This window comes from Gymnoscopelus braueri, assembly GCF_963280865.1.
Source record: "Gymnoscopelus braueri genome assembly, chromosome: 6".
Taxonomy (NCBI): Eukaryota; Metazoa; Chordata; class Actinopteri; order Myctophiformes; family Myctophidae; genus Gymnoscopelus; species Gymnoscopelus braueri.
This window is the reverse complement of record NC_137607.1, coordinates 55,047,622-55,059,644: the sequence shown is the minus strand read 5'-3', so window position 1 is coordinate 55,059,644 and position 12,023 is coordinate 55,047,622. Positions and strand designations below refer to the sequence as shown.

Sequence of the window (12,023 nt, the reverse complement as noted above, 5' to 3'; positions counted from 1 at the left end):
TAGGCGTGGACATTTCCGGATATAGTAGGGCAGACTAATAACCGGATGTGAGCACAGAACAGTAAATAGAAACCAGACTTTCCACAAGCGCTACGGAAATTCCCATAGCCCGAAGGCCCGAAGGCCGGGATGGACAGGCGTGCTCTGGTCGCGCTGTGATTGGCTGGTTAGTTTGTCAGGCCACTGCACTAACTAGTTTAGCCTCTGGATATACTATACATATTTAAAGAACGGGTTTAACAGATAGCTTTTAGCCTTGTCTATACTGGTGTATCCACTGGTAAAACAATTGGGAGGAATTTAAGTTTAAAACGTGAAAATAGCAGTATAAAATACAAATACAAAGGAGCAATAATATAAATGAATAAATAATATAATATAATATAAATAATGCAGTAATACCTGTAGTGCAGTGGTTCTCAAAGTAGGGTCCAGGGACTCTCAGGGTTCCTGAGGCCAGGGGTTCTGAATTGACCCTTAAAAGTCTGTAACTCTGACAGTGGAACCAAATGGACCCTAACGGGTCCATTTGGTTCTATTTATACAATGTCAGAGTTAAGGGGGGTCCTTGAAATGTAAAGGTTTGAGAAACACTGCACTGTCTCTACGGCAATACGGCATGTCTTTAAAACCAATGTGCAGTACTGTCATTTCAGACATTCTCCAGGAGATGGCGACATTGCCATCATTTACCATTACATGAATGGGCTAGAGGAGAGGATCTTCCTTGAAGGAATCCTCCGACCTACTTAATACAAAAGCTGCAATGCACTGCATTTATTCCCCATCTGGTTTTCTACTACTGGCTACTGATATACAAGGATACAGGTTAAAGATAATATAAGAACTCCCCTGTTTCCATTGTGGTCCTGTGTATTCAATACTACGAAAATAGACTGGGATCAATTGGCTTTGCAGTTTGTATATTGAACTCCCCTCAGTGACCAGCACTTGATCTCTGACTGTAGTATATGATCCACAAACCAGAGAGAAACCATTTACCACCACAAGAGGGCGCCATGACAAAGACGCTGGCAGATTTCCTCTCTTTCTCTGCAGCGCTGCAGGCAGCGTTGCCATGTCCGCTTATTATAAGCGACTTTGGGCTTATTTTTCTGTGAAGTTGCTTGTAAATATAGTTGCGCGGGTTGCGTTTTTTTGGGGGGCTTGTTTCTAAAGTGTAGTTGCTTCTTTGGGCTCGCTTCACAATTATTCAATTATTTTAACCAGTGGTTCTCAAATATTTTCATGTCATGGTCATGGACCCCCAGCCCCAAATTAATATATTTGTCCCTAACCCCCCCCATCGGAAAATGTTTTGTGCCAGGGAGCCCCGTACCAGATTTGTTTTGCTTGTAGATAGGCTATTTTCAATATGTTTAAAGTGCTCAATTGGGCTTGTTGTCCTATACCTGGTTGCTTGTTTCTCTCGCAAAATATGGCAACACTGGCTGCCAGAGTCTGGAGTCAGTGTTGTTGTTTTGGCAGCCGCCTTGCTAACGCTAAGCTAAGCTAGCCGCCATACATCTTTCTGTGCTTTTCACGGGTCCGTTTTCTGTCCCAAGTTCAGCGAAATGAAGAAGTTCTTTGACGACATAAAGAAGGACATCAAATTCAAGTCTGCTGGACCTGGGAAGAAACTCACAGCAGCAGAAGCCAGGCAAACAGCAAACTTTACCCTTTTCTAGTAGAACAGCTTTCTGACGTTCTGCTGAGTTCTGTTAGCTACGCAGCTAACACAACTGTCACTGTCTGTCTACTACTATCTACAGTAGCAGTTTAATAGCATGGCTAGCTGTTTGCTAAATGTACTACTGGGTTATATAATGCATAGTGTCTACGGTGGGTTAGTGTAGACTAAAGCCCTTGTGATTTCTAGCCTACCTAATCCCGCTGAAAAGCTAGTTAACCAGCTGACAGCTCTGAGGTAAATGGAGGATAACGGTAATCGCCCACCCACCAGGAAATAGCCCTGTCAGCTGATTAATAAACCAGCACTCTGTGGAGTAATGACTGTTTGTTTGTTTGTTTGTTTGTTTGTTTGTTTGATTGATTGATTGATTGAATACTTTATTAACAGTTTGCAAAAAAAAAAAGCACAGAGGTACAGTTCCATACAAAAGGATAACCCAAGAAAGCACTATGGCTTGTTTCCATTGGGGTCATGTAACTGCAATGTTTGTATGCTGCAATTTCTTGTAATTTAACCCTGAGAGTGTTGTTAGTTACCTTTGTGCTCTCTCAGTTACATAATGGATAAACTAACACTGAGGATTCTACTGTGTAGTGTGTGCATGTCACCAAACTTTAGATTTTGTGAATTTTGGGAAAGAGTCTTAAGGATAATGTACCATAAACACACATAAACAAACTGTCTGTACTGTGTGTGTGTGTGTGTGTGTGTGTGTACATAAATAAACTTTACAGCTCACAACCTCAAGGGGTGCAGAGCAGTGCAAGTGCCAAGCCTCGCTATCATGCACCCACCGAAGGGGCACAGAGGGCAGGGGCAGCAGCCCTGGCCAGGATTGAACATCAGCCACGACCCAAGGTCCAGACCTCACAGGACGCTATCAGAAACCAGGGTACGTCCCGTCCAGGGTACCATCTGCGGTGGAAACATTGCTCATGGTAGCAATGCTAGCATCAGCGTGTCTCCCTCTGTGTCCAAGCTGTTAACTACTACCTGTAGGGTGGTATTTTTGTTTTAATGTACCTATACACCAAAGTGAGCTTCCATGATGTAGTGATGCTCGTCACTAAAATCATGTAGCTTCTGTGTTTGTGGTAAAAGAGGGTCATAGTACTTTATGTTCATCAAAATGATTATGCATTTAACTACTTTGAGTCCCATGATGTAGTTCATTACATTCCTTCATGCATGTCACTCTTTTTCCATGGGTAGTCCGGCCTTGATATAATATGCTGTCCCTATGTGCCTGTAAATAACCTACGTTATTTCCTTTTACTAACTGGTCAATTAGTCTAAAACCATTGCCAATCCTTACCCTTAAAATGAGTTTGTGTGGTAACCAAGCATCATGGCCATAGCTTGATTGATTGATTGACTACCTTATTAACAGCTTGCAGATAGTACGATTATACAATGGTGCTAAAAGCGGTCATGAAAATTCCTGGAAATATTTTGAAATACAATTAAAAAAAATCCAGTACTGGAAAAGGTTTGGAATTGATCAAAGGTCCTGGAATTTATCAAGGGTCCTGGAAACATATTTGGGGCTATGCATTGTTTTTGGCTATTGATTTTGTTAACACAAAACATTTTCATAAACATGTATAACATTACACAAAATATGTAACCTAAGTAGTTTTTCGCCGAACGGGCTGTGTGATGGCAGCCTAATGTATGTCTCAATTGTTAGGTTGCACTGCATAGGGTGCCAGGTTGGTCACGTGATAAAAATAACAGAGCTACAAGCTCACAACGTGCTGCAGCGTGATGAGTAGTTAGCTTGTAGAGCTGTTTGTTTGTCACGTGACACCAACCTGGCAACTTGTGCAGGTTGTGTTGTTTGCTGTGCCAACAAACAATTGCGAGCAACATGTGAATAGTCGGTGAAGCGTAAACGAATGCAGTTAAAATATATCGGTTGAACTAGTAGTATGATCCACAATGCCAGGGAAATGTTTGTTTAATAATTTGTGTCTTACAAATGAAAAGTTTAAAGACTGGGTAAAGCGAGAAGAGGACCCGAATAGAGCTGGCTGCAAGTTATGCCACAAATCTTAGCCGGATACTGTACTGTTCCTAAAATAAATGGCACTTTAAGTTTACCACTCTTGATTTGTTTTACATAATTATGTTCATCCCTCCTCGTGTCTGACAGTATCCTCTTGTTGAAAACTTAATAGGAAAAACATAGGAAAACCTACAACAAAAGTGTAATGTGTAATTTAAAACATCCTTGCATCCTTCATTACTTTTAAATTCATAAATGGGGCAAATGCAAGGCAATATTATTTTAAAAAATAAGTCATACGGATGCCATAATGAGTCTTGTATTCCAGTGAGCTATGCCCTAATTTTGCACGAAATTTTGAATGGAATTGTACCATTCTATATTCTATGCTTTATTTTTGCTACACTGCCTATCTTTGGGCATTGTACATAGGAGTAAGAGACACATTATTGCGCTGAATGTTTGTTATATAGGCCTGGAAATTGGGCTAAATATTCTGGAAAAGTTTTGGAAAAGTTTTGGAAATTCATTGCTAAAAATGTGTGGGGACCCTGCACAAAAAGCCCTAAGGGCTTGTTTCCATTGTGGTCCTGTGTATTCAATACTACGTAAATAGACTGGGATCAATTGGCTTTGCAGTTTGTATATTCGATCTAGAGGTTACAGAAACGATCTGTGTATGCATGGATAGAGTAGGCAGGCTCTAGATTGGATCAAACTGAACAGCAAATAGGGTAGAAACCAGGGTTTCCCTAGGTGCTGTGGAAAGCCTGTAGATGTGAGGTTATCACTTAAATAATGGATGCTGATTATTATATGGGTGTGTTAAAGAAATAGATTATTTGAAAAGACTCATTGTCTGACATGACTTTCCATCTGTAGTGAAAAGAGAACTGGAGGCAGAGGCGGCTGCACTCGCTGGAAAAGAAAAGGCAGCAGAGGTGAGAACTACCGCAATTAAAGCAAATGATCAGGGGAAGGCGAGGGAAGTGAAACAACCACAGTTTAACAGTTTGTCTATGGAAAGAAATGGGAAAATATTTGAATATATGTTTATATGATTTCTGGAGATCCACTATTTGATTGGTTTATTGGTCATATATATTAATCATAATTCTGAAAATAATATGTATTCTTCCTAGGAATCCCAAGTACCAGTGAAGGACTTTGCTTGTCTCTCGGTGTCAGGAGTGTATTTTACCTGTCCACTGACTGGAGCCACTTTAACTAAAAGTGACAGAGAAGTAAGCCTCAAAGAGGCCATTTTTATGGTAGGTCAGATGGTTAAGCTTTTTTTCAAACGTATTATTTCACCTGAAATTTGTATGTGTTCCTATGTTATAATGGCAGAAAAGTCTAATACAACGTTATTGCTTGGTGAAAATAGAATTTTAAGCTGTCATGTGGTCTGAAATCTACTGTCATACTAGGAGAAAAATGCTATCTGTTGTTTCATGGTAGCATGATTTCATATTCCATCTGCTTATAATATTGGAAGTTATGCATCTGATGCTGACCATTACACTTGATTTCTTTAAGAGCTTACGTGTACTAACTTTTTTTTTCACTTACATTTTATTACGTTTTCAAGAACAAAACACATAAAACAAAAGACAAACAATAGACATCACATATGTTGCCAAACATCATCTTATATAATAATAAAATAGAATAGAAGGAAGGCACAGGTGCTGTTCAATGTTAATAAACGATAGTACATGAAAACTGAATATTTTTTGTTCAAAAGGTTTTAGCTCGTTCAATTCTTACAACAACCAGTTTCATTTATATCATCTCACACATAGTACCTTCTCTCTAGATTGTCAGAAAAAACAAACATATATATAAATATATATATATTTAAGAAGTCATGGGTTGTGTATATACAGTACATGAGTTTACGTGTACTAACTTGATACATCACCTCTAAGAAGATGATTGATAAATGTGGTCCTGTTGTTGTTTTGAATGAACCATGTGTCATTGTTTCTGTCAGAGGTTTGAGGAGGATGCTGTGGAGGCTTCTATTATGATGATGCACACATTCAACAAAGACAGAGACAAAGTGAAGGCTGCTGTGGACATCATAAGCAAGTAGGATTCCCCCATGTGTTTATGATAAATTTGAAATTATAATTGTATCTATGAACAGTTTTTGTTCCTTGTAGAGTTGTGTACAATTGTTTTGCTATTCTTAAAATAACTGTATATGTTAATTATATTTTCAACAGGTATGTTGACAATGTGTCTAAGAACCCTACAGAAGAGAAGTACAGGAAAATCAAAGTCAGCAACAGGGTGTTCCAGGTAATTTTATGCTTAATGAAACTCCTCATCAAAGACTGACATGCAGACTATGCTTTTGAAAGAAAACATGGCACCTGACTGCAGTGGTGGAAAGTAAGTAAGTACATTTACTTAAGTACTGTACTTAAGTACAATTTTGAGGTATTTGTACTTTACTTGAGCATTTCCAATTTCCAATACTTTTACTTCTACTCCACTACATCTCAGAGGCAAATATTGTACTTTTACTCCACTACATTTACTTGAAAACTTTAGTTACTTTTCAGATATAAACTATGATATTATAACACATACATTAACCACTTTAGCCCTATTTTATACATAGGCTATTTGAAAATAGCCGATCTACAAGCTCACAACGCGTCGCATCGCGACGCGTTGTGGGCTTGTAGATCTGCTATTTTCAAATATTTAGTACTTTTACTTTTGGTACTTTAAGTACATTTTGATGCCAATACTTTTGTACTTTTACTCAAGTACATTTTTAATTCTGGACTTTTACTTGTAACAGAGTATTTTTATATTGCAGTATTGGTACTTTTACTTAAGTAAAGAATTTGAGTACTTTTTCCACCACTGCCTGACTGTTTGTTCCATCATTATTGTTTTCTTTGTACTGCTCTGCAGGAGAAGGTTCACAGTGTTGAGGGGAGCAGAGAGTTTCTGCAGGCCTTGGGCTTTATAAGCGCTATGATGCCTGTGGATGGACAAGGTAAACTGATATTGGACATCAATATCCCAGTGCTCACTTGCTACTGGACTCTTTGATTTTCTGTGAAGCTTTTGTAAACGTACATTTAAAATTCCAACAATACACTCATAATGCACCAGGATAACACACATTTCTGACATGAATAAATACTCGGTGACTCTGTCCCTTTCCCTCCTAAAACACTTGTTCGTGTACACCTTTCCTGGAGAGCAGAGGAGGAAGAGGAGTTCCTGGTGCTACCAGAGCAGAGTGCCGACGAGCTGGAGCTGATGATGGAGAGGAGGGACCGCCTCCAGAGAGGGGAGCCAGTCAGAGCTCAGCTGAACAGACAGCCTCAGGCCTTCAGACCCTCTCCTAATGCCACACACTTTGAGCTGCCTCACGAGTTCTACAACCTATCGGCGGAGGAACTGAAGAAAGAGCAGCAGCAGAGGTAATAGTGGTCGCACACTACTAAACTCCATACAGACCGACCATATGACTTGACTATGACCACTGCAAACACTGATATTAGATTTTCTCTAAATGTCCTTAACACATTGACTGCCAATCGCGTAGATCTACGCGAACCTATTTAAAGCCGCCACGTGCCAATCGCGTAGATCTACGCGAACCGGTGTTTTTTTTTTTTTTCTCGAAATGAACAAAAAGTGCACTTTCTGAAATTGTTGATCTACTTCCGTTTCCGGTAGCACCACCGGAAACGGAATTATTCACCTGATTCGGATGCTATCAATGCATTGAATGGGACATTATCACCTTTTATTAGACCATTGAATGGGCGAAGTAGGCGACATACTGACCTACCCGCGATTTATCAGACCATTCATTGGGTGTTATCAAGACATACTGACCTACCAACGGAGATGACTTAAATAGTTCAGTTTCGGTTTTGGTTTTGGTTTCGGACCATGACGGAGGCGCGCAGTCTCAGGCGAACTGTCACCCCGTGAAGGACCACCGAGGGAGCTAAAGCGACCGAGTTGCCGTACTGAACGGTGTGACGTTCGCCTGAGCCTACTCAGCGCCGTTGGAGTTATGTACCGATAGGCACAGAATCGTAAATATTGTTGTGGGGACTGCTCCGCCTCCAAGTAGGTCAGTAGCTCCTGATTACGCCCAATGAATGGTCTGACAAATCGCGGGTAGGTCCGTATATCGCCTACTCGTCGCCTACTCGCCCATTCAATGGTCTGATAAAACGTGATAATCTCCCATTCAATGCATTGATAGCATTCGAAGCCGGTGAATTATTCGGGTTCCGGTTTTTTTCGATCGTATCCGCTTCCTGTCTGGGATCCTGTCTAAAAGTCGATTTTCTCGGTTGTTGTTTTTCTCCTCGCTGATCACTGTTTAGCGTTCACCGCTGTATCTTCAAGATGGCGGATGGGATTTCGAAACGGCTTTCGCTGGCCGTTTCACACAGATCCCCTGTGTGTTTAGAACCAAATGAACGCGCACTTTTAACTTATTTAGCGAGGTCTGTGGCGACATGAAAAAAACTAAAAACAACAATAAAACGCTGGCACTGGTGAGTACATTATGATATTAACCTCTGGCATGGAATGTGTTAAAGGTTCTATGACATTCATTTTCACTTTCTTTTTTTTTTGGGCGGTGAAACCGCCCCTATATGTGAGGTTTGGATATTTGAACCCCACAATCCTGCGCTAGGATTGGCCACCAGTGTACCCCCCTAACCCTGCACCGTGATTGGCCAATCACAGTCTATTCAGGACTGTGATTGGCTTGGCTGTTGTTTTTTTTAAGTGAATCACACATTGTCCCAATGTTCAGTATTGTGATTAGATAGCAAGACACCGCCCACTTCACACTGGGTGTGATTTTTTTATGTTTTTTGGGGGGTTTTATGACCTCAATTACACCCAAAAAATCTGAACTTTGAACATTCAGTGGATTTTCTGTGGTCTGGGGTTTTCTGAATAATTAGGCTGAAAAGTAATCTGAGCTTGGCCCTTCGGCAGTGAGTTCACAGCCGATTAATCCCGCCCACTCTCCTCCTCGCCCCTCCCCTCCCCTATCCTTTCCTTTGGGGGGGGCGGAGCAGAGGCGATGATTGACAGGCAAAATCCCTCACCAGCGACACCCGCAGGCAAAGATTTCTTTTTTCATTGCAGTTGAAAAGGCTTTAGAAATGTGAGAGAAAAACACCTGGCATGGATCAATGGAGTGGAATTTTTTGTTAAAACTTTCTATACACGTTTGAAGGACCATGACAAAGACTTTTAATGTGTGGTAAAACTGAACGTCATGAAACCTTTAAAGTGATGTTGGATCAGTTGGTCCTGTGCCCTGAGCGAGGAACCGAAAGTAGTGATCTTTTTTGCATTCATTTATGCGCTAAAAGTGTGATTTTGAGACCTATTCCACCACCCAATGAGTGATTGGAGGGAGAGAAAATAACACTATTCTGCTTTCCCCTCTCAAAGAAAACGGAAGCAACTGATAAAGATGATAAACGGTCGAGGCTTACAACGAGAACAAGACGTTTTTCCTTGTCTGCTTGTTTTGTTATCCTTATATTGGAGCCATTAGAGTCACTAGTGTGTCTGTGGTCATATGTTTGTCAGGAGTGAGCTGGTGGAGAAAGGCGCCATGCTGCGCACCAAGGCAATGAGAGAGAAAGAGGAGCAGAGAGAGAGAAGGAAATACAATTACACTCTCCTGAGAATCAGACTACCTGATGGAAACCTGCTGCAAGGTCAGGTCACATAATCATTCTCGTTGTCCCCAATGCCCCATCAGTACAATTAATACAAAAAGATCAAGGTTTGGATTGACCTGATGTGTGTGTGATCTGATCCCAGGAATCTTCTACGCCTGGGACCGGATGCCGGTGCTGTTCAGCTTTGTACGGGAGTCTCTTGTGGATGGCTGGCAGCCGTTTGAGCTCATTGCTCCCGGAGCACAAAAGCTACAAGAGTCTGAAGAAATAGCCCTCGCTGAATGTAATTTGGTGAGCGGAATCTACGATCCACTGACAATGTAACATAGTGTTAATGATTACAAATGAATGCATATATTTAAGAGGTGTCGACTCATCTGTGGGATGAACTCTAAAAGATTTATAAAATATTTTATTCTTGCCAACTGACTTACTGTATGTATTCATTATTGTTATCATATTCTTTTATTGTTTTGAAAAGTTCTTTACAAATAAGTAATTAGTCCTGATTCAACTACAGGTGCGATAAAAGTAGCAATTCAACTTTGTTCATCTGTGGCATGAACATCAGGGTCTAGCGGTAAATGCAATTGTGCAGAGAAAGCAGTGAAGAAAATGACTCTCTGCTTTGTTTAGCATTGTAATTAAACACTGCATCTTTACAATATGTTGCTCTGTTTCAGGTCCCTGCGGCTCTGTTAACATTTTCCTGGGATCCAGCCGTGCTGGCGGACATTACAGCTGCTGGCGGGAAGAGCCCTGCCCTTCTCAAACCAGAGCTACTGGAGAACATTCGGACCCTTAGCTGAGCCGACCTCCCCTTTATCCCTGAACTCTCCCTGCTATCCCCCTCCCTGGTGCGTCAGGGGTGAAGTTGTACCTCATCACTGGGGGCCAGCTTCTCTCCGCAAATGACAAACCAAATTATTAGTGGAGATATTTCCATACCAGAACCCAAATTGCTACTGATTAGGGGCAACTTCACCCTAATCCCCTTGTCTTGCTGAGCCTCTCATTATCCCCCTTTCAACTGTGGAGATAACGTCATAAACACCCCATCTCAGCAAACCGTTGAAACACAAGTCTGTTGAGGGACGCAAGTGATAGATAATTACATGCAGTGTTATTTTATATACTATATATATGCTGTGTGTGTATATAATGTTATATACTGTACACACATACATACACAATTGTATCCCGAATGTCCATGCTGTACAACAGGCTGGAAGCACTCCTCTCTGTACCATTGCAAAAACTGTCATACTATTTACTGTATTGCATATGGAGACCTTGTTTTAACTGTCACCCTTTGCTCTACTAATGCATCGTTCTTACATAACAGTTGGATTGACAGAGGAATACATTCAGGGTTATGTAAAATGGCGGCAGGATTGAAACGGGAGTGTTACCAGTCTGTTGATTCTGTATGAATTGAGATGAGTCCAAGTAAAAACCCTATTCCTTTGTATTCAAAAGACTGCTAGGTATGTTTCAGTTGCTTGTGTAGCTTTGACATTATTATGACACTACTAATGGTTGACTGGTCAAGTCCATAACTGTATAAACATGACCTACTCTGCCTGGATAATGAAGCTACGCTATTATATATTTTAAATTAATAATTTAATTATATTTTTCTGACCTAACAAGCACTTTTCAGCTGTGAGTATTTGAAATTAGATTATGTACAGAGACCTTTTATGGGAACTTAAGAATTGGAGATTCTATTTTATGGCTTTGTACTCTGTCGCACTCAATTGACAAGTGAATTCTAGAGGCTCTCTTACAAAAGGTTAACCTAACCTGCTTAAGCAGACAGGCTGTCATGTAAATTACTTGCAGCTCTAATATTTAGTAAGTGGTGGTTGTGCTTAGAGTTGCTTTCTGGCACTATTAAAATGGTCTATATTTCACTCCACAAAGAGATCATAGAAATATATAGAGCACACTAGCCTAATGAATCCCATGAGAAACTGAACAGACATGCTTCATTGTTGGTATATCTGCTCAAGTTTCTATTCCCTATTTAATAATTTCATGTTTTCCTCCACCCTTTGTGTTCACTACCTTCATCGTAGGAGGTTGGTGTGGCACAATGCCATACACGTTATATGCTTTTGAATGCACGCAAGGCATTACTGTATGTGCACTTCTAATTTAATTGAGAAAATGCATGGTTAACCCTGTATGTGGGTGGCTTGGATGACAACAACCTACCTCTCACAACAATTTGTGTTCCATACAAACGAGGCAAACGGGCTGTGTGACAATGATGGTGCTTGGATACTGGGGACTGGAAGCACTTAAGCCAAATGTCAGGTTTGTGTAGAATGTGTTGTACAACCAGCCAACTCAACATTACTTATAATTTTGCCAGTGCGCTCACACCACTGCTGTCCATCGGCTGCCCACATGTTTTCTGTACATGGATGTTGATGTTTCATTGGCAAAGCATCTTATTTACACCGGAGTAGTGAAGAAACATTGTTTGATCTGTCCATACATTGAAGTTCTGAGTGTTGTTCTATTGGTTTCTAACCTGCCTGTAATTTAAAAAAGAAATAAAGATTGCACTGTCTTTTGGTGTTGTTTAGTAACACTAAGGTAAACCTGT

General features: G+C 40.6%; 1 protein-coding gene across 1 annotated transcript; it reads left to right on the top strand.

The window, feature by feature from the left end:
• The first annotated feature begins 1,437 nt into the window (after positions 1-1,437).
• Positions 1,438-11,981, top strand: ubxn6 (UBX domain protein 6). The gene is made up of 11 exons (XM_080431403.1): positions 1,438-1,660; positions 2,428-2,585; positions 4,584-4,642; positions 4,844-4,972; positions 5,698-5,795; positions 5,933-6,008; positions 6,636-6,720; positions 6,934-7,153; positions 9,312-9,442; positions 9,549-9,697; positions 10,090-11,981. The coding sequence occupies exons 1-11, from the start codon at positions 1,575-1,577 to the stop codon at positions 10,213-10,215; spliced, it is 1,317 nt and encodes a 438-aa protein (XP_080287529.1). The 5' UTR covers positions 1,438-1,574; the 3' UTR covers positions 10,216-11,981.
• The last annotated feature ends 42 nt before the right edge of the window (positions 11,982-12,023 follow it).